This window comes from Tyto alba, unplaced genomic scaffold (assembly GCF_018691265.1).
Source record: "Tyto alba isolate M040663 unplaced genomic scaffold, T.alba_DEE_v4.0 Super-Scaffold_42, whole genome shotgun sequence".
In the NCBI taxonomy this organism is placed as follows: domain Eukaryota; kingdom Metazoa; phylum Chordata; class Aves; order Strigiformes; family Tytonidae; genus Tyto; species Tyto alba.
This window is the reverse complement of record NW_024881318.1, coordinates 29,712,952-29,736,184: the sequence shown is the minus strand read 5'-3', so window position 1 is coordinate 29,736,184 and position 23,233 is coordinate 29,712,952. Positions and strand designations below refer to the sequence as shown.

The 23,233-nt window shown below is 39.8% G+C and overlaps 2 protein-coding genes across 6 annotated transcripts in view; one reads left to right on the top strand and one right to left on the bottom strand.

Annotated features, from left to right (window-relative positions):
* Window positions 1-10,761, top strand: part of PDE8B (phosphodiesterase 8B) — an 80,302-nt gene extending 69,541 nt beyond the window's left edge. For all 3 annotated transcript variants that reach the window (XM_042804419.1, XM_042804418.1, XM_042804417.1), the window contains 4 exons: window positions 231-366; window positions 3,371-3,538; window positions 5,081-5,210; window positions 5,747-10,761. In XM_042804419.1, coding sequence (XP_042660353.1) covers window positions 231-366; window positions 3,371-3,538; window positions 5,081-5,210; window positions 5,747-5,862 — 550 coding nt within the window. In that variant the 3' untranslated portion in view covers window positions 5,863-10,761. The remainder of the gene's footprint in view (window positions 1-230; window positions 367-3,370; window positions 3,539-5,080; window positions 5,211-5,746) is intronic.
* Window positions 1-23,233, bottom strand: part of WDR41 (WD repeat domain 41) — a 44,269-nt gene that overhangs the window by 8,597 nt on the left and 12,439 nt on the right. The window contains exons 8-13 of one of the 3 annotated variants that reach the window (XM_033009046.2): window positions 20,994-21,104; window positions 19,471-19,655; window positions 16,287-16,408; window positions 15,206-15,294; window positions 13,207-13,340; window positions 10,920-11,329 (exon numbers count right to left, since the gene is read on the bottom strand). In XM_033009046.2, coding sequence (XP_032864937.2) covers window positions 11,177-11,329; window positions 13,207-13,340; window positions 15,206-15,294; window positions 16,287-16,408; window positions 19,471-19,655; window positions 20,994-21,104 — 794 coding nt within the window. In that variant the 3' untranslated portion in view covers window positions 10,920-11,176. Of the gene's footprint in view, window positions 1-10,919; window positions 11,330-11,359; window positions 12,641-13,206; window positions 13,341-15,205; window positions 15,295-16,286; window positions 16,409-19,470; window positions 19,656-20,993; window positions 21,105-23,233 lie in introns of those variants that run through there. The other 2 variants (XM_042804420.1, XM_042804421.1) reach the window with 2 other exon arrangements.

The window sequence follows — 23,233 nt, the reverse complement described above, 5'->3', positions numbered from 1 at the left end:
TAGGTAAAAGTAACAGAAAAAAGCCCATACAGGAATTCAGAGCTGGAGGAACCTGGAGAGGTATGATCTAGTCCATTTCCCTAAGCCTAGACAATTCATAACTCTGAAGGTGCCAGCTCATGTGGATGAGACCCCATGCAGTGTTCTGCATCACTGCCTGGGCAGGGACAAGGAAATGGATGGAGCTCTGTCTGGCAGGCTTGTGAGCGGGAACTACTTTTCTTTCCTAGAAGTCACTACCGGACATTGCGCCAGGCCATTATTGATATGGTTTTGGCAACAGAGATGACAAAGCACTTCGAGCATGTGAACAAATTTGTGAACAGCATCAACAAGCCAATGGCATCTGAGGAGAGCAGCTCACATGTAAGTGCTTCCAGCAGTTTATGTCTTCAGGCATTTCAGTGAATTTCTCCCGAGACAATTTTAACTATAATGTTCATTCAGGGTATGAATTTGCAGTGTTAATGCCCAAAAGACCCAAGTGGATTTGTGACCTCACACCTCAAAATGTGAAAAAATACTTTCATTTTCTTGTTTTCTATGTCTGGCTCTACCCTTAGCTCCCTTAAACACTTCATTTTATAAGCCTTGCCTTCAAAGTCATCTTGTGTTCAGAAAACATGCGTGCAGGTGCTATCGTACATGCAAAATTCTGTGCATGGAGCCAGGTCAACACTCGTGCCTGCAGACCTGCCTCCAACAGTGGGATTTTCCAAAGCCTGGGGCTGTAACTGAGGAACCTGCCCTGACAGTTTTGTGTCTATGTAAACTGTACGTCATCTGGAGCCTTCAGTAACTCCATTGATTTCTGAGACCTCTCCACCCCATCCCCATTCCTGATGGTACCAAGAGATGCCCAGGCCTTTACTGCTATCAGTTATACACCCTAATGCTCCATCATCAGCCAGGGAATATTTCATAAGATGCCTCCAAGTTTCCCAGCCCAGACCCCTCTTTACCTTCTCTTGTTGCCTCTCGAGGTTGAGCACTCAGTGCCTGACTGGGTTCTCCAGGGCAGTGTTACTCACCTAAGCAAAGACCCTCTTATCACAGCTTAGTGAAAATAGAGCTTTGGTAGAAACATTGAAAAAAATAAAACCAGACCAAATCAAAAGTCAGTGATACTAAAAATAAATAAAAGTAGCTTCTGTCAGTTCTCCCAAACTGGGCTTTTTGCACTGTAGACTGTCACAGCTGCAGAAACCAGTCAGGACCAGTAGCATTTATAACTTGAGGGACAGCATTACCTCAGTTGAACTGTCCTACTTCTAGGGATCACTGAGCTCCGCTCTCTCAACACTTTGATCTCGAAGTCACAAATGCTGCTGATCTTCATTGGCTCTGTGGATGCTCTGCACTGTACTCCCCAGCACTTCCAAGCTCTGGAGGGCTCACTGGATGTGGCACTGGGTCTGAATTAGCCTGATCATCTTCAGTGTCAGAAGTCCCACAGCACAGGGGGACGTGGTTTGGGCAGTGCTAGGGGCCCCCATCACTGTGTCTGCACTACGCCCCTAGCACATCGCCCAGCGCTGTGTTTCATGGGTTTGCCCTCCTGGCACGGGCTAAGCCAGGACAGTGGGGATCCCACTTTAGATCAAACCCCAGAGGAAAGGAAAGTCCACATCAGTGGACAGCACAGAATTACCCGATCTGAGGTTTCTCAGCACTTACATGTGAGCCAGGCATCAGCTTGCTCCACCAATTTCTAAAAATGCTCTCTGAGGTGTCACTGGGAAATGTGGCTTCATTTCTCCTCCTGACAGCTTAAGCAATTTTGTGAAATGTTTCCTCCATCTCCACCCTTTTAAAATCTCTTTAGTTTTCTGGGATCCCCGCATTGGCCTGTAGGATTTAGATTCACAAGCCTCACTGAAACCTAGGTGTTTCCAAGCTCTGAACACATTTTTGGGAATCTCCCTCTTATCCCAAGTATGCATTTGGTCCAGCACTTCCTAAAGAGCTTTTAAACACTCTCCATACATTCTACTGCAATCAGCTTTTCTAACCTATAGAAAACATTTCCTTTGACTCATTCTCCTTTATCTTACTGGCTTGTAGCAGAGGCTATTTTAAAATGTACAGGAGTTGGAGAGCAATAAAAGTGGAGCACAGAACCACTTGTAATACAGACTTGTTTTTTTCCCCAGTATTAGGTTGTTCTGTTCCTTATTGTTAATAGTGGCTCTTTCTATTTTTGATCTTGAACAGCAGTTAAGGAACAGGGTTAATTTGGCAGCTCTTTGCTGGGGTACCCATGCTGAAAAAAATTAACTGCTAAACATAAAGTTAGAAGATTAATGCCTGAATTGGCAAGAGTCACTGCAAAATATCTCCCCATAAACCACAAAGACATTAATTTAGCCGTGGTGGTAAAAAGTATTTATGTTCAATTTTTGACTCAAGAGTTGAATTCAGCTGCTAAGGGAGGCCATAATTACACAAATATATTATTTTGAGAATAGTGTTAATGCCATGGTGAGCTGAGGTGGAGGCTTTTTATTACTCAATAAGGAACATAATGTATCTGTGCCCTTCTGAACTGTTCAAGACCCAGAAGATGATGCCACAGCAGACTTGTAACAACTATTCTATCCCCTCCACCCACTCTCCAGAGCAGTCAATGAGCAGTTTGGCATTTAACTGCCTAGCTAGCAGAGACATTCTGCAGTCAGTCTGCCACTCCTGCATTTTCCTACTGTTAATCTCATGGATTATTCGAGTCTTCAACCTAGTTGGTAACTAAAACCAAAAAGTATTCCAGGCTGAGGGTTCAAAATCCAGCACAAAGAAAGAACGCAGTTTTATTTGCAAACATACTGGAGCTGAATGGCACAGACCTGTTTTTCTGCCTGTAAGAAGAACAGTCAGTTGTGCAAATCAGTTCACCCCCCTATGCCTACTGCAGTTTTCTCATCTGGGAATGAAAATGAAACTCTAGAACCTCTCCTAAATGAAGCCCCCTACCATCACCATCCTCAAATTTAAACACTCAGCAGTGAGGATGCTTGCAGTTGGTGGATGAGTCCCCTTTCCCGGTCCTGTTCCAAGGGGGCAAGGCTGGGATGCAGAGAAGGGTAACTCACACTTCCTGATAAAAAGCCTGTGACTCCTTTATTTCACAGACTTTGCTACTACTTCTGAGAATCTTCGCAACTGTCATATATAAGGCTATCATTAGTTACTTAGCAAAGCTGCAGTTCTCGGGTATCGCTTTCTACTCCAAATTCCTAGTGCTCTGCAGGAAATCAGGTGTCAGGCTAGGTGCCTGCTTACTGCCTAAGTGCAGTAGAGCTGATAATGATGCCCTCATTCCTGCTCACAGGGATGCTGGCCATTGGCCCCTGTAACCAGCTCTCTTTTACAGAGCGAAGGCAGCGACTGTGAATGTACAGCCAATATAAAGAATTTTCCAGATAACCAGACACTGATCAAACGCATGATGATTAAATGTGCAGATGTAGCAAATCCATGTCGCCCCCTAGAGCTATGTATTGAATGGGCAGGAAGGATTTCAGAGGAGTATTTTGCACAGGTACGTACATATATTTTTATAATTTGACTATCAGGTTATGTAAGAAAGTGCACGTGGGCTGGGTTTCCTGTTGTTCCACACAGGATCTGCCTGGCATCACCCTGGAGTCCAGACATATGCTTTTTGTCCTCAGACAAAACTGGCCCCTCAATTTCACGCAGAAGAATTCATTCCTGCCAAAGTAAGGCTAGTTTGCTTACCATGAAGCTTGCAGTACAGAATGGTGGAGTGGGTGTTTTACACTGTCAGCTTCCTCTGTCTGGCCAAAACAAAATTATTTGATTAGCCTCAGTCAATTTAATCAGCTGAAATTCAAGACCATCACCATTCTAGCTTCTAGTCCCTATATCTTCCCTGAAGAGAGCACGAAGATCCATGCCTGATGTAGCCCTTATCTGAGTCATCAGGCTGGGCCTCTCCCTTGTAAGAGGGCACCCGAACTATTGTCATGGTAGGCAGATGATGTAGCAGGCCAGTACTGCAGGCATGTGGGCAGTGTAAATATTTATCACATGGGATCTCTCTGGACAAAACTGGAAGCTCAACTTCCCTTCTTAATGCTGTTTTTCTAACACAAATGCACCAGCTTTCTGAAAGTGAAACGCTCTTCTAGTTCTTTATTTGGACAACTGATAGGTTCTTAAGCTTTTATTTGCCACTAATAGTGCAAAACTGGAGAGACAGAAAAGTAGGCATGCCTACCATCCACATTCCAATCATACATGTGACAGATATTACTGAAAGAAAAAAGTAGTTAGTGCCTGAAACATGTCTGAATTTCACTTTAGTAATAGTGAATAAATTTGATCACTTAGGCTGCATTTCCCCAGCAGTCAAGGTATCACAAGCTAGCTTTAAATTGACGATCTTAGGCCCTATCCTCCTTGCAGCAACGTGAGGTTCTGCTCTTCATTCAACTCATCCGGTAATTCTGGGGACTGTTCTGCTGCCAATTCCAGCATTAGGTACAGCCTCTACTACTTAAAATGGGGGGGGTTGTAATTAAATTCTAAGACTGTTGAAGTGATTGGCTCTTCCACCATACAGAGCACAACAAAATCAGACCTTTTCCAGTTGTGGACACAGAGTTGAAGGGCAGACCCTTACTTTTATTCATCTAGTAACCCAATACAAGCATAGAAAGTAGCAACAGCAACTTCCCTCTTACTTAAAAACCAAATGTTTGAAACAGACAAGGGTGTGGAAAAAAGGCGATCAAACCTGTCCTCTGCTAAAGGACTTTGCAACCCCCTTTTCCATTTTTAGCTGGTGTGCCCTAATGACCAGATTAGAGCATTTTGTCTCACTGGAGACAAGAGCAATCACGGCACTATGGTAATCAGAGTATTTGTGAAAGGGAAGAGGTGCTGATTTCAGTCCCTGTTCCAGACCAAATAAAGCACATGGAACTAAGGCAGCTCACCTCAGGGATTCCAAGGTTTGTCTCAAATCTACTGCAATTCATCTAATCCTCTGGACTTTGCTACTCCAGCATGAAAGCCAGCAAAACTCTAAGGGCTAACTGGAGTTTTGTTTTCTTAGACTGATGAAGAGAAGAGACAGGGTCTACCTGTTGTAATGCCAGTATTTGACAGAAACACCTGCAGCATCCCCAAGTCTCAAATTTCCTTCATTGATTATTTTATAACAGATATGTTTGATGCATGGGATGGTAAGTACTTCTGTTTTTTTCTTTCTTGCTCTGAGGCAGATATTCCTCCCGACTAATATTACTCATTTCAGACTGGCCGTGAGTCCATTTTTTTAGGGGTAGTACCCATATATAAGCAGTACAGCATAGGATCTAAGCAATTATGTTGCTGAATCCCGTTTCACTGCACACAACACCAGCTTTATGAAAGTTGAGTGCTTACCAGATAATCTGTGTAAAGAAGGAGTAGTGGCTTCAAACTAAGCTTTTTTTCATCTAGGTCTTTTTTTCATTTAGCAATGTATTTCTTTTGAGCAGTAGAAACTGAGATCACAGTGGTTGCGTGCTAGCATAATCTAATAAAGTCATCATACTGTAAGAAAGGGATTTGCTTGAAAGAGAAATAGACTGAAAAAAATCTTTTCCCTTTTACCATTAGCTTACAGCAGAAGGAACAAAAAACAGTAGGAAAAGAATGCCCATTTCAGAATGAGGTTGGGCTGTTCTTCTGCCCATTCTGTATACATAGGTACAACTGTTTCTCCTGTTCATTTCAGCATTTGCACATCTGCCTGTTCTGATGCAACACTTGGCAAATAACTACAAACACTGGAAAACACTGGATGAGTTAAAGTGCAAGAGTCTCAGGCTCCCATCAGAAAACAACAACTGACACCAAGGCAAGAAAAACAGACCTCTTGATCTACCAGTTTCACTGTGAATCACTTACTGACTTGGCTATAAGAGGGATGGCGTTTCCTTTCCAGCAAAATTAAGACTGTGTGGCAAGAAAGAAATATCTTATTCATCACTTTCAAGCTTCTCTGAATCTTACAGAAGAATGTTTTCAAAAAGGCTACATAATCCACAGATGAATAAGTGCTCTTTGGAAATAACATCTTGTGTCAGAAAATGTACTTCTGAAACTAATTTCTAATACTGAATATGCATTTGTCAGATCTCGTAATTGATACAACTCTATTCACTAACACTTCACACAACTTTCTCAGACAGAAGGGTAATCTAGTCACCAGTAGAGTAAGAATAGGTTGACAAATCAGCATAAAAACTTCCCACTTATCTAGCATAAATTTGCTCCAATTCTACTGATGTTCTTCAGCTCTCTGAATCATAATTCTAAAGAGAACATGCTCAGTAGAACAAGTAAAGCTCAGTAAATTGGATACAGTAAAAAACAAACTGCACCATTTAAAACAACCTTCTTGTTTCAGACAATCTCTCAGAGCACCACCCACTCTCCTTTCTTTCCACATAAAATCTTAGTAGGAGTCAAAGCCCCTTAAAATTGGTTATATAATGGAGGAAAAATAAGCATGTTCTGTATAATTGGTGCCACCCGCATGTTTCTGTGCCATCTTAGAGATGCCACCATGCAATGTTTCATCCAATTTTACACAAAAAACATTGTGGCACTTGATCAACAACCTTTTTTATAAAGTGTTTGTACACACGGTCATCAATTTTATTGAACTGATTTAAATTTTATGATAAGTCCAAATATTGTGCTACTTACTTCTAAGATGAATCTGTCGCTTTTTAAAAAGAAATTCCAGGTTATAATTTATAACAGCATTATAATTAATTTGTACTACTTTTTCCCTCCTATTAAAATGCTGGTTTGTTTTGTGATGTAAAAAGTACTTCAAAAGATGTAAATAAGTTAAAAATCAAACATAGTTTTTCATTAGTTTTAAGATACAAAATTTATGCTAAAGCTTCCAAAGCACAAATGCATATTTTTGTACATTTCATTTTAATCACATGCAGAACATGAACATGAGTTAAAATTTTAGACTATTCTCAGACTATTCAGTTAATAAATACTAACAGAACTGCTGATTTTTAACACTGTGCATACCAGGCTCCAGGCAAGAGTGTCAAAGCTGTGGCTACAGTTGAAGCAGCAGCCCACTACTCTTTAAAAGGAAAGGTCTTGCGGCCTACTCTTTACCTCCCCTATGCTGTATCAACAATTGAACCTGGTAAACAGAGTTTAGATTGCTGTGGAAGAAAAGTGACAATGATGATTGTTGTTTACTGCAGGTAGCTTACATAATGTGCCAACCCTTTTTGTACGTTTTGTACCAGGTTCTGAAACAAAAGGAAACATTCATAAAATGTATGTGCAGAGAAATGTATATAAGCTATATTTTTGTTAGAATTGTAATAGAACCTTACTTTTGTCATAGCTAAGGCAGGTTGTTGTGTATTAAAATGCTGCATTGTGTATATTTGAAGAATGATGTTTCTGGTGAACTATGTTTATTCATTCTTTCTTATTATCTATTGCAACATTCTTCAATGGATTTTTATTCAGATAAGTTGAAGCTCAGTTTTTTATACTGTGAACTGTTTGCTTTTACCATTCCTTTATTTAGAACTAGTGCTCTTGGTGGTTGTACCTTAACTATTCTAATGACTGAATGCTCATTGCAGCTTGCATTAGAAAAAATAATTTCACAAGATTCAAAGCTTTGTCATCTTAATTTGTTAAATACAGCACCACTGTAAGACCACATCCATGTAAAACATGTCATTATTTTTGTCTCACTTCTGTCAGAAGGAAGAAGATGTGAATGGTGGAAAGGTGAAATAAACTTCAGCCTCAGTTCTGGTTCACAAGTTCAGGCAGTAATGTGGAATCAGTGTATTTGTTGCCGGATCCTGTGTTTCTTCCCACAGTCAGAGATTAAGCAAAAAAGTAATCTGTGTGGAGATAGTCCTCATTAATCTGTGCTGATTTCTTTTGCTCTTAATTATCATCTGCCAGTTCTGTCAGATCTCCTAGACTCTAACCTGTACAGTTGACCAACGGCTGCTTGTTTCATGCTATTGTCATTGCACATATATTGACAGTAAAACAGCCACCTCAGAGTTGTACAAGTACTAAGGGTAGGTCTGATAAGGATATTTATTTTCATGATGTGAACAGATGGAATTCGGCATTATGGTTAAGTGGAAAAAGCAATTTAAAAGGACACAAGGTGGAAGTAAAATTTCTCATCTGGTCATCCTAATTCTGCTCACTGCCCTTCCCAACAGCAAGTGACAAACTCTTATTTAACAGGAGGGGGCTAGTATAGCTTTACTGTGTTCACTGTTATGCTCAAAGTTCACTTGTACAACAAAGAACTCTATTTAATACTTTTAACTCAACCATTTTTTAACAACCATCTTCCCAAGGAAGAGACCCCTGGGAGATCTATTACCAATGGTGTGCAGCTGAGAACAACGGCACTTTTCATAGATATAAATATTTATACATGCATGTAGGACTATTTAAGGCTGAATAACATCCCTGTAAAATGCACAGTGAGTTTTGTGACTAGAACTGTTCAGTTAAATAAATCTGTTTCTCTACCAGGTATTCACTTAAAAGCAGTCACATAAAAATGAAATAGTTGTTCTCATGGTATAGGAAAAAGAGATAATAAAAAGATGATGTTCCATCTCTCTAGTTATAACTGATGATAGCAGTAGCCTCTCCAAGAAAAAGTTTTATAAGCTTTCACTGTAAAGTTTTAGTAACAATGTGTAGACACACACCTTGTATAACAATTATTTCTCAGTTGAAACAAGGAAAAGACCCAGAAACTGATCTTCCAAGCTTGTACTGGGGTAGCCAAAAATGCAACACTTGCTCATGAAGACAAGCTGAAACAATACAGACTGACAGGCCGAAAGGTTTAACATGCAGTTAAGACCATATACCCAAAGGTATGGTATCATCAGCTGTAATCCAAACACCTTTCCTATGCTGGTCTATAGAATAGCTACCCTGAGCAAGTAACATGCAGCTCAATATTTAACACTGACTTAACCTTCCTGAATTGAAAGGAGAGGGTAATTTAACAAATTCTCCATCTGCTCTGTAGTTTTGAAATATGTCATTTTGATCTCTACATTCGAATAAGCTTAGTCATACAAGTTGACTAAAGAGGGGGGGAAAATACAGCTCAAAATTTTACTGCCCCTCTGCTCTGCCTTCCAGAGAAGATTATGGTGAGACTTAAGAGGGAAAGCTTGGCTTCTGGGTGGTAGTAGGAAGACAAGTGCTCACAGAGGCTGGGGAAAGCAAGTCTAAAAGGCTCCTTGGTTTCTTCTAGGAAGCTGGAGCTTTCTCCTTTTGATTCTGCTGTTGTCAGGATCAGCTTAGCACTTTAATTGCACTTACTGCAGCTGCTGGATCTCAAGTCTGGAATTACAGCCCTGTAGTCTTCTGTACTAAAAACAGTTGTCATGGCTTCAAAGGGAAGAGATGGCACTGAAAAGCTGCATGAGCCCTACTAAGTGCTGGATCTTCTGAGTAGACCTGAAGACAGCAGCACCCTCTTTTAGGTGGCTTTACAATCACCAAATTCCCAAACTCCCCTCTTCCCTAGCTCTCTGTTCAAATGGTAACTTACCACTCACTATATCATCCTTCCTTCCACCTTCTGTGTATCAGTTCTGGGTTTAACTGCACCTTTTTTTTTTTTTCCCTTTTCTTTTCCTTTTGTGTTTTTGCTGCTTTGGTTTGGGGGTTTTGTTTTAGTTTGGGATTTTTTTTCCTACTCCTGTTTAGCTTGCACATTAATGCTGCTATCTCAGACTTGAAAAAGGCCTTGTGAACTTCAAGGCATTTTATTTTTAAACTCTAAAATACCATTTATCCTTGCAAACCTGATGCAGATTTCTCTGAATTCAAACTTGTGCTGAGAATTTAGTATTCATCTGGAAGAAGTGTTGTGCTAGTATCAAATTGCTACTGCTTAAGAAAGTATTTTACATCCTGAAAATCCATGGTAAAGCCAGTGCTTTTTATTAGACACAAATTAATTTGATGAATGCACTATGGAAAAACTAAGCTAAACCAACCACACTATGCTAGTCATGGTAATGGTGTTGTATAAACGCCATTACTGTAGGTTAACCCACAGTAAAACTGCAACTACTGCAAACGAGGAGTATCTATATATATTACTTTGCCAAAAATTAAACCTGACAAACTGATATTGCCTACTTTTCTTCCTTGCTCTTACCCTTAGTGCAGGATAGTAACTTCAAATGCAAAAATTCTATTTGAGAACTGTTTCTTTTGGGGTTCTTTGTAGATACATAAGTCTGAGCCATCAGTGACTAAAGTTTAGCTTCAAGAAATAAATTACATAAAGCAGGAAACCTCATTTTTTCCTGTGCCTCCTTTCTGTACATAATACTATGGAATGTCCCCAACTGCTTTAGTCATGATCCATCTAAGGATTTTCACAAATCATAATTTTGACATCCACCTGAAGAGGGTCCCAATACAGAGAGTGGCCTGAGTAACGACAATCACCCCGATGCGGCTACATGTCATCCCCCTTTATTGCCCGAATCGCTTGGTTATATCCTTTGCAAAGCAAGCACCTGCTGTTCACGTGCCCCATACCTCTTGATTATTGGTCGTAAGCAACTCATCACACGCCCAAAGAGAAACTGTGATAGGCAAGCATCTTGCGGTTTGCTGCAAACTTGTGCTTAGCTTAGCCAGATACATAGCTGGGAAAATTCCTCATTAACAGATACAGTTCCTCACAACACAGCCCTTCAAGGTCATTCTCATAACACAGCTGTTGTTAGCAGTCTGATCTCAGGCCTGGATTGTCCAAACCTTGAAACAAAATATCGTGGCCATTCTCTGTCAGAAATTCTACTACATCCACCCATGATATTTTTAAATATTAGAAATAACATTAGAAACTATTTAATGAGTCATCATTATCTTCAGTCCTTCAAGAGAACGCCATTTCTCTTGACAAAGATGAGTAAGTTTCAACATGCAAAATTCTCCTTTGAGAAGAGCAGTAGTAACTAACTAAAATTCCAATACATGACATTAAGTGTAAACCTTATTCGTAGTCACATTCCCAGCAGCTCAGACTTTTCTTTACATTCACATTTAACACGCATCCAGTTTATACATATGTAGCAGGTAATCAAGCAATTTAAAATCTGAGCTGCAAATCACCATTTTGCGCCAATTTTTGAAACAGGGTTAAACTGCGGAGTCTCGATTCTCGTTCACCATCCTTCCACAAAATAATCAGGTGGTCAGCAGAGCATGTAGCCAGACCCAGTTCACCAAAGTACAGGAACATCTGCAATGAAACAAATGCCATTGCCATGATGCTTACATGAGATTGTCAGCTTCCTTAAGTGTGCAGTGTACCACTGGACTAAACAAATCCCTTTGTCTGAAATGGTTCTGCTTGAACACAGGTATGCAAAATTACAATGTATACTTCCTATATGTTTGAAACATCATAAAATCCTTACATGAAAACAACTCTTAAGCAGCATTTCATACTGAACTATCTCAGTTTAGAAAAAGAGGTAAGGCTTTACAGATAGGGAAGCTAAGGTAATGAATACTGAGGAAACTTGTTCCAAGTCAGCAGTAGAAGAGTGAGTGACTTGTGTGAACTCTGATCTCCTGGTTCCTTAGGAATAGAAGCCACTGTTCTGTTCACTTGGGTACACTGTCTCCTTCCCACATGACACCACAGGCTACTTGACAGGCATGGAAGGATCAGAGTGAACAACTGTGTCAGACATCTGCATGTGCGTGGTCATACCAGCAAAAACTGTGACACAGGAGGAAGCCAAACCAGCAAAAACTGTGACACAGGAGAAAAGTACAGCAGCAGCGGAGGGATCTTGCAGGAGCAAAGGAGCTGACAAGTCATGTAGTCATCCCTGACTTCAGAGACCTCCACAAGTCTATCTAAAATCAGCCACTAACTGCAGTTCAACACAACAGCCAATGGAATCAGATCACGTGATGCCACTATAGCATGCTTGCAGTGTCCTGACTTCAGCTTGTTGAAGGGATCTGCCCAGGAAAAGCATTCTGGCCAAGGACTGTGCTACAGCCAACCTGCTCTGGGAACAGCCACCTACTAGCTATGCAGTTCCAGTAGAAATACTCTGGCCAAGACTACATCTTTGATCATCACATTTCATCGCTACTCAACATTTCTAACCCCAACTGCTCCAGTCTGCCCAGAGTTTAATAGAATTTTCTATATGTAGAACATTGCAGGAAACCACATCCACCATCATCTCAGTTACTCCTCGACTCTGCAGCATCCTAGAAAAGACCTAGTATGTGCCTCTCACCTTCTCTGCTGTGCCTCTTGCTGAATTACACACTATGTCCTCTTTCTTAGATAGCAACCTTCCATACTGATAATAGGGCCTCTTTCAACAGTTTTTCAGAAAGAAATATGGTAGAGAGGTGCAGAAAGACTTGCAGAAATCCCTGTAGCAGAAAGGTTCACCTCAGCTATTGGTGAAGTTTCCAGCTTTTGGCAGTAGCAGTTCTGAAATCCAGTCAGTCTCATGAATACTTGTGAGCAAAACTACTCCAGAACCACACTGCTCCACTCCACCTGCTCTTCCCCTTGCTTCTGTCAAAAATATGCATAAAAGTCCACTGTGTGAAAGTGATTTGTTACTCCAACAGGTTTGTCAAACATCAAAATGTATGCAAGGAAAATGCTATGTAAAATAAAAGCATGCTCTATTAGGCAGACAGAAGCACAGAATGGTACCTGATCTAAAGTTAAAAGACCTCCTTAAGGCTCACAGCACAGAGGGCTAAGCAATTCCTGAATGTGTTTTGTTTTATGGGAGCTCTTGTTTAGATTGTAAACTTGAGATGAAATCTGGAGCAAACACATAGTTCCCTGCTGTATTGTTTGCAGTCTGTAAGGAAACATAATACCCCACCAGATTATCTATAGCATGTATGTATATATCTGCATACACAATCCTCAGGCATCAGTGAGTTATCATTAGAACTTTAAGTCAGTATGTATTATTGTTTCACACTGCACTAAATATACCACACAATCAATGTGTTCCTAGCCTCCAGAGCCAGACAGCCAAAAGTTACAGCTGTTTAATAAACAGTGCCAAAATTACATTAGCAAGTGAAATTGATTTTTTCTTGTTCTTACTAAAGCTGACCTACCTGCACAGCTGATGAATGACCAATCAAATCACCAACCAGCTCCAAGAAATACATAGGTGTATTATCCTGCACCTTCTTAGCAGCTTGGTTAGCCTGTTTGTTTGCCCTTCCAAATCCCCACATGTTGAAAAACCCTGGGGAAAAAAACAAAAAACAAACAAAAAAAAAAAAACAAAAAAAAAAAAAAAACAACAAAAAAAAACACAAAACAAAACCACTTTTATTTCAGCAAAAATCACAGATACAATTTATTTTCTCTAGCTAAAGAGAGAACTATAGGAGTCACTTAAAATCTAAAAGCAGAACAGTCTGCATGGCAAAATGACAGAAGCATTGCACTGCGCAGCATTTCTACATCTGGATTATTCACCTTGAAGGTGAAGGAAACATAGCTACTTTGTCTTTTGTCCTTTACTAGACATTATTCAGCTAGCATGTTGAATTACTCACCTGGACCAGACAATACAGATATAGCCAGAAATCCAAGGACTGCCTAAATGAACTAACTGAACAGCAAAAAGTAGATGCAGGACAGTAATGTTTACTTTTGCTTTGTCCTCCTAAACTATTACTTGTGCAGTGAGGAAAGAAATGAGATGCCAGTCTCTTCCCTGTGTCCTACACTAAGGCATTAGAGTACTGGCATGCAGGTAATAAGCAAGTTTCTGAAGCTGAATTGCCTGGCTTTATACTGCCCACTGGCTTTCTCCTTGAGATTTAAAACTATCAGCCAAACTGGAGTGTAAAAATATTACTCCACCTGTTCCACTTAGATAGGAAGAAAATACACATCTGTGTCACAGCCTCCAGAAAAACTGTGTAATCATACTGACACAAGTAAGAAAGTTGGGTTGTGTACACAGTGCAGTTCAGACTTTCTTCCTGACACTTCCTTCAGTGCCATCAGCACACAAAACAAGAAATGTGCTAGACCGTGGCCCTGGTGCACAGGAGGTAACTTGAGAGATGAACAACTACTCAGGGGATTCCTTGGTATAAAAATATAGCAAATCAACAGCAGTCCACCTATCTCACTACTGCATATAGTTTCTTTCAAATGTCACTCCAATCATAGAAGTTATAAATTTCCAATGTATCACTTGTCACAATAAACAGAACTGTGTAGATCAGCTGTCACCAGTTATACAAAGACAGAACATTTCCAAAGAAGTGTTTCTAAACCAACCTAGGCAGCAAATACATTTGCAAGTTACCAGCAACAGGTGAACAGCCAGGTAGACAAGATACATAAAGAAAATTATTCACAGCTCAAATAAAAAAAATTCCTACGAGAGAGAGTAACAGCTCATTACTGTTCCCAGTCCATAATACTGATTATATTGTCGAGAGCACCCGTCCAAGACCACAACTACCAGCACCCAGTGAAGCTGCTGGCCTGGTCAAAGAGCAGGAAATACTACACAGGCAATGTATGTACTTGGGGAAAATGCTTCCTAAAACACCAGCAACTAGCCCTAAGGACTGTGATGCCCAGAGGTAGTTTGTAAGTGAGGTTGGATACAGCCTCCAATTGAGTCCCACTGCCATTCCAAGTTCAAGGAGACGTGGAAAAAAAATTTTTTTTTTTTATGCTAACTGCTCATGTGCAAGCTCCTCTAGCTTTCTTCACAAGGTCCTGCAACTATTTACTACTGCATGGTAGAGGATCTAGCACTATTCAGTATATGAAGTGGCTCAAGGTTTGTCAGGAGAGGTCATAATTTTTGTTAAACCAGCTGATACAACTGTAAACTCTAAATAAGATTTATGGTACAGAACGACTTCAGCTGGACATCTTAACTTCCCACGGCAGATCCTGGAGGGCTTGTACAGCCATGTCTTCCTTAGGTTCCCTCCCACCCTTGTTATCAGTCTGTTGAACACAAGACATCACCTCTTCTTACAGAGCCTGTAAACCTCTCTATTCCTAAATGGTGAATACTGGTTTTCCCATTATCCTTTTTAAACCTTCTTTTCACCTCCCCCACTACTAGTTAACCTGTTGAAACCGGTTCAGCTGGCAACTGCTGCTTTTCTCGGAGCTCCCAAATGCGCACACTGCCATCTTCTGAACAGGAGATCAGCTGCCTGTAAAAACAATTGATAAGCAACACCATCATGGATACTTATCTGCACAAGTCACTTGTGATGTTTCTATAAGAAAGACAGCAAGTGCCTCAGATTCTATACAAGTTTGCTAGAATTCTCGAATGTAGCAGGACATCCAGATGTTTTATACAAAACAAGGTATATTTGCAGCAGAACAAACTATAATGGACTTGCAAAATAGGTGGAAAGAAATACACATTTTTCAATCCCATTTTAAAAGCATACCACTCTGTAAAACAAAAAATAACAAGTCTAAACTCTGCAAACACAGCTCCACTAACTGGCTTCCATAAGCTTACCTTCATTAAGCAAACCCATACTTTTTCTTATGGAAAAATAACAAAATGATAGATAGTCCTTTTTGTTACCTGTTTAGAACACTGCATGCATCTGCAAGACCAAGGCCCTAATTTTTATCTTGTGACAGGCATTTGCTCCATTGAACAAGAGTATAAAGGGATCTAACAACACAAGTATTAGATTACATATAGGTAGCAAATTGTCCAACTGGACCATCAAAATAAGCTCCAAATAGAAATTCAGTATTAATGAACAAAGGCTGGAAGTTATTACTTTTCGTTAAAATATTTCAACTGTTACAAAATATTTAGTGAAAAGTATTTACTGAATATGCCATAGGCCTTTGTTTTATAGAAGTAAAATGCCATTAAGCTGTATTTTCACAATGTAGACAAAAGTGCTTTATCAAGACTGATTTTCAAAATAGCCAAGATATTTTTCTCTGAGCTTGTACATCAAGAATATTAGATTACAGTATTTACACACTGAATTACAATGATGCATTTAAAAAAACCCAAACAGATAAACAAGCTCTATCTAGTAAAAGCAGATCAAACTAAAGATCAAGTTCCTGCCCCAGGAATTAGATGTAGCTTTGCAGACTGTCTCTAGCCACCCTTCCAAGTCCTGCATTTCTTTACTACATTAACAAAATGTACCATAACTCGTACCTGTTTGGAAGCTTCTCAATGTGCAGTACAGAGGAGTCATGAGCAGTTCTCTGGCAGGCAATCACACGCTTCATTTGAAGATTATATACGTATATGCCTTTCCCAACAGCAGCAAACACACACTGGAAAGAAAATTCAATGGAACAACTTACAGAAACAGATACTGAAAGATCACCCTGTGTGTAATGGATTTCCAGCAGTACTATGATGTCATCAAGCCCACATTATCTAGCTTGTTTCTGTCCTTGTGTTACTGCATTATCCCAAACATGTGGAATCAGCAAGTTATAGAAAAAATATGGATTTTTCTGGAGGAAATAAGAGATATTCTCCTATACTCTAAGCAGTTGTTTCATTTCTGTATTTCATCGTGTACTTTACAGTCTAAGCAGAAATCAAGCAAATCAACACACTTCTGCAATTTAACATCTATTAATTTATTGATATTTTATTAATATATATTAGTAATTATTAATTATTTATTAAAAGATCATTTATTCTTACACTAAAATAACACTCTGTTTTGACAAACTCTTGTTTTACCAAGACAGACTGAGAATATAGGAAGCTCTTCTGCACTTTTGCCATTTTTTTTTTTAATTTAACTGAAACTTCACAAAGAACTCTTGCTCAAGCATTTAGACTCTACTGGGTAAAGAAAAGGAAGTCTCACAGAAAGTTATTACACAGTACTGCAAAGATCTGGAATAATTTTGCATTCAGTGCTCTTCTTCAGGAAAGTGCAGGGTTTCTGTCTCATAACCATTCTGTCCCTAAAAAGCCGCAACAGTTTACAGATCATTGGACCTGTACGCTCTCATGACTTGTAATGATTTCAGAGAGAACAAATGTATAATCGTGTCTACATACACATGATAAGTATCTGGTACTAGAGGAGTGCAAAATGCTTCTATTCAGTACATATTTGGGTTTTTGAACATACCTTATTTAGGTGATGATATGCTGGATCTTTTCCCTGAATGGCCTGCTTCCATCTACACAGCCCAGACTTTAGTGTCTCATAAGCAGTCCACACTACAACTTGTGAACATTTTGTAAAACTGGTAAACCAGTGTCTTTGACTAAGATTTGCTATATGCATATTCAATGGTGTTTTGACACTGTCCAAAATTCTTTGTCCAGGTTTTGTTGGGTTTTGGTTTGGTTTTCTTCTTATGCACATCTGTGGTGGGAGCTCCAACAGCTCTGAAACTAAGTTCAGGTTTCTGACAGCACTCTACCAAATCACGGAAAAAACACTGAGCCCATTTCTATTATTTTCCTAGTCTTGTGTGAGGCTCAATTCATTGGCCTTCCACCTCACTCTTCCACTCCTGTATCCCAGCCTTTTCTCTCTTATAGTCTTCCTCCTTGAGACAGGCTCTTATAGCTTTGCAATGATGTTTTTCACAGATCACTTTTTTGTTTTGTTTTTTCTTTATTTTTTTCTGGGATTTTTTTGGTTGGTTGGTTTGGTTTGTTGGGTTTTTTTTGTGTTTTTTTTTTTTTTTTCTTCACACAAGCCCCAGCAAAACCCTGATCATCTCAATCCCCAAGAAAGTAACAGATGATGAAGCATAAACTGTACACAATCTTAACAGGCAAGTTAAAAAACACACACAAACCTATCAGGACAGCAGATGTACTCCTTAGCACCATTTCCTAGTATTGTCAAACCATTACCATCTCATTTGTTTATAAGTGATGCTTTGCCTACAAGCTCAGTGTCAAACCAGACAAGTGCATCTTCTCTAATTAACTACCAAGCCTGCTGACAAAGTTCCTAACAGACAAAAAAATAACAACTTTTTTTTTTTCACTTGAGGAACAGTGGGCTGCTCTTAGATAACAGGTAACAAAGCAATTCATTATAGGAATACATTTCTTCACCACTTTCTAAGTAGGAACTTTATAATCCAGACACCTCCGCCCTAAAAGCACCTTCTCTTTCAGGAGGTAACACTAGAACCTCTTCTTCCTACCATTCAAAAGTCTCACAATAAATAAAATTCTGCAGCAATTTGTTTAGTTCTGTTCCATGAATGAAAGAAAGTTGACAGAAGCCTCAGATTTCACATTCAATGTTTTAACTACTTCTGAACTTTCCATGTCCATGGAATGCCTTTCCCCTCTCTTTAAAACACATCTTGTGTAGCTTTCAAGCAGGGAATCAAAATGTTTTGAAGCCAAATTACAGAACTTCTCCTGAACCAGATTGGTCTTTGCTCCTTCTAGAACTAAGCACCCACAACAAAACCACTGGAAATCCTACCTTTAGAGACAACTACACCTCTTTCCCTGCAATGTTTCTCTCTCCAGTGTTTTAGGAATGCTCATCTTACAGACAAATGCACTGGATGACTACTTGGCCCTCAAACTACATTCAGGTTTCTCCACAGCTTTTATTTTGCCATAGCTCATATCTCTGAATCTACTTCAAGAATCCTTTTCTTACTCTGCAGTAATGGTCCTACAGGCCCCAAAACAGAATCCCACTGTACCCCAACTATGAAGCATCTTTTCTTTTGCCACTAACAGTTGGTAATACTTCACAAAACTAAAGAATAACGTGAGCATTTTTAGTGTTTCCTGAACAATAACTGGGTTTTGCCTGAGTATTCTGACCAAGAACCCTTCTATTATCTCCAAAGCATGACTACAGCAGACTTGAGTTTGGACCCTTATTTGTGCTCTTTACAATTGAGTACAGTCCATCTGAACAGAAGCAGCAATATTTATTTACTACTAAGCACTAACATATGCCTATTCTTTAATTCACTTCATAGTACTCTTAGCTACAATTGTTCAAGAGGTGCATTATCGTGGAAACTGCATTTCCAGAACCATGGAATATGAAATACGTATGCCATCAAAACACACACCTCCTGTTTACTTTTCTCTAGCGGTACTGTAGACAACTAATAAATCTTTGTCAGTCAAAAGGAAATGCTGTTGTGACAGTCCATTATGTTAGTTCCCATACCATCAACATATTATAACTTTCAGTTAGCTCAATGACCAAAATTTTATATAAAAACTGTTGACTGTGTAAAAATAGCTGTGCCCATTTTAAAGAAGCCTCTCATATTAAAACAAGCAAACTGAAAACAGAAAACACTTGGCCTTCCGTGGTAAGGTCATGCTAGCTCACTTAAAGTAGTTGACCCTGCTTAATGCTTTTTACCTCTTCATCAGATGTTAAGTGTTGAACTGAAGTTTCATGTGGGCTTTGGGATAACTTTATTTCTGGCTGTACATCTGGATAGGCAGATGAGTCCCAGAAGTTGCACTCAGATGACTGCTTTGTCCAGTCAAGTGCATCCCAAACTATTAACTCACCCACGTGAGAACCTGTCACAAAAGTCAAGTCTAGAGGGAAGAAAAAAAACACACACAGAAATCACAATCACATGATATATATTAAAAAAAAAAAAAAAAAAAAAAATCATTTCACACGAAGTCACAACTCCAGAAAGCTAAGAGAGCCCATTTTCAAGTGAAGCTATGTAGTGTTCAGTACATATGCAGTACATAATTGACTGGACAAAGACCTCTCCCTTTGAATAAATACTCATTTGATTACATAGCATAGCTCATATAAGCAAAAGGAGATGAGCGCTCTCATAAAATTAAAACTAGGAAGGAGAACATCCACCAGCCACAGTGTACAATACACTATAGCAAAGGCAAGGAACGTCATCTGAAGTCTGTACAAGTATTTGAAGTTCATTTGTTTCCTACATACACACCCCTTATTTTCCTTGAAAAAGTAGGTGTGTCAGTACCCCTCAGAAATAGAAAAGTGTGTCTTTGCTATAAACAGAAATACTGATCACAAATTAAATGGATGAGTTAATGGCAAGATTGAAGTAGCTGCCCATGAATTCATTAATCATACATGGAAAGGAACTGCTTCAACAATACTTAATGTAGGTAGCATATTGTCTTTTTAAGCCCAACACTGCTTCCCCTTCATAATAAAAAAGGGAAAAATAATGGCAATAGGAAACCGCAGAAATAACTACCATAGAATCCAAGTTTTCTCCCTTCCAGTTTCTTGTTACCTCTGTATCACAGTCCCTTTGTGCCAACTAGGCTGACACAAATAAGCCCAAGGACAAATACACAGTCTACACCAGGAATAAATTGTCATGGGCTCTGGGGGTGCTCCATAAAAAAAGAGACAGGGAAGAACAAAGACATCTGTAGTACAGCAGACACAATTTCAAGTAATAGCTCAGCACGGCCCTAATGAGCAGGAGACCGTATCATCTTCCAGAGCCTCTAAATAATGGATCTATATGCAGGCCCACATTTGCACACCCAGAAATTTCAGTTACCTTGGGACTATAACTGCAAAGGACGTGGCATCGTATATTCCATTTTAAGAATCAGAAGGAACAAAAAAAAAAAAAAAAAACCTGGCATTTTAAATTTTACCAACAGGAAGAAGACCCAGAGATCCATTCCCACCCATGACATTGCCCCTTTTGTGCTTTTTCTACTTAATAACCTGCCTGGCTTCATCTAACTATTAATCCATAAATGCAGCCATTATATTTTCACATTTAACTACCTTTGCAGCTCCACAGAAAGGTACACGTACTAGTTATGAAGTTTCACCCCAATTAAAAGTTTTGTCCCAGTAAAAACTTCGTAGTTGAAATATCCCACTGGTCACTAACAACATTATAAAACAACTCTTACCATTGACGCTGACTAATGATAAAATGTTATCCTGATGGTCAACAAGGCGTTTTACTTCAAGAACATTCCAACCTTCAGACCCATCATTAGTAGCAATCAACCTGAAAATTACTTCAAAGATAGCAAGAGAAATTGTCTAAATGAGCTATATAATTCAGAATAAAATGTAGCTATTCTTAAACAAAACACATAATTTTCAGAAAGACACAAACTAAAACATATTACAAGTAAGACAGTACAAGATGTGCAAAGCCACTTATGACCATTCATAACACCACAAAATATTGGAATGAATTATTTCAGCATTATTATTAAGGCTTGCTTACTACAGGAACTATAGGATAAAACACTTCAGCCTAGTAACTCTGAATTTCAGAGAATCAGTCAACATCAGAAGTTGCAGAAAACAGAAGCGAAAAGCATTAGGCATCTTTATGGACAAGTAAACAAAAGTGAAAAATCAGCCAACATGGCCTCACTAAGGCCAAATCACACCTGACAAATTTTGTGGCCTTCTATGACAAGATTACAGCGTTGGCGGAAAAGAGGAGAGTGACTGACATTATCTACCCGGACTTGTGCAAAGCTTTTGACACTGTCCTGAATGACATCCTTGTCTCTAAACTGGAGAGACATGGGTTTGAGAGATGAATCACTCGGTCAGTAAGGAATTGGCTGGATGGTCGCACTCAAAGAGTTGTTTGTGGTCAACGGCTCGATGTCCAAGTGGAGAGTGGTGACAAGTGGCGTTCCTCAGGGGTTGGTGTTGGGACCAGCGCTGTTTAACATCTTTGTTGGCGACATGGACCGTGGGATTGAGTGCACCCTCAGCAAGATTGTGGATGACACCGAGCTGTGTGGTGCGGTCAACACATCCAAGGGAAGGGATGCCATCCAGAGTGACCTGGACAGGCTGCAGAGGTGGGCCCATGAGAGCTTCAGGAAGTTCAACAAGGCCAAGTGCAAGGTCCTGCACATGGGTTGCAGCAACACCAAGCACAAATACAGGTTGGGCAATGAATTGATTGAGAGCAGCCTTGTGGAGAAGAACCTGGAGGTACTGCTGGATGGAAAGCTGACTATGAGCCAGCAACGTGCACTCGCAGCTTAGAAAGCCAACAGTCTCCCGGGCTGCATCAAGAGAAGTGTGGCCAGCAGGTAAAGGGAGGGGACTCTCCTGCTCTAATCCCCTCTCATGAGACACCACCTGCAGTGCTGTGTCCAGATCTGGGGGCACCAACATAGGAAGGATATGGATCTGCTAGAGCAGGTCCAGAGGAAGCCACAAAAATGGTGAGGGGGGGCTGGAGCTCTTCTCCTGTGAGAACATGCTGAGAGAGTTGGGGTTCTTCAGTCTGAAGAAGAGAAGGCTCTGGGGAGACCTTATGGCAGCCTTCCAGTACTTCCTACGAGAAAGATGGGGAGGGACTCTCTCATGGAGTGTAGTAATAGGATGAGGGGTAACAGGTTTATACTGACAGAGGGTAGGTTTAGATTAGATAGGAGGAAGAAATTCTTTACTGTGAGGGTGGTGAAGCACTGGAACAGAATGCCTGGACAGGCTATGGCTGCCCTCTCCCTGGAAGTGTTCAAGGCCAGGTTGGACGGGGCTTTGAGCAACATGATCTGGTGGAAGGTGATCCTGCCCATGGCAGGGGGGTTGGAACTAGATGATTTTCAAAGTTCCTACCAACACAGACCATTCTATGATTCTGTGATCTTTCTTAAGGGCTCATCTGACTGAAAACTATTATTCAAAAGGATGCAATATTCTCTAGTAAGGCAATGAAGATAATCAAGAATTAAGACTTTATTTTAACCAGCCTTGGAATTTCTTTTATGATAACTCAAGAGCACTACAAAAGAACTGCAGGAAGTTCAGATGGAAGCTTACAGTGTATACCAATGTCTAAACACAAGACCATTTTAATTCACTTCTGATTTTTTAATCAGAATATCAGATTGCTATTTTCCAGCAAAGTGTTTAATCATATTGAACAAAGTCTGTTGTTTGCTGATTCAGTGCTCTACTTTTTCTCATGTATTTTTTTCCATATCTTGAGATTTCAGTAATTTTACAAAACTTTCTTTTTTAAAAGAGACAGCTAGATGATGATTTACAGTTTGCGTACATAGAAAACCCTGTCTTCAAGCGAGCAACAGAAATCACCACATCGTTTCATTATAGCTTTGGATGGTATAATGTGATCAGCAGTATCTCTTACTCCTGATCCTGGGAT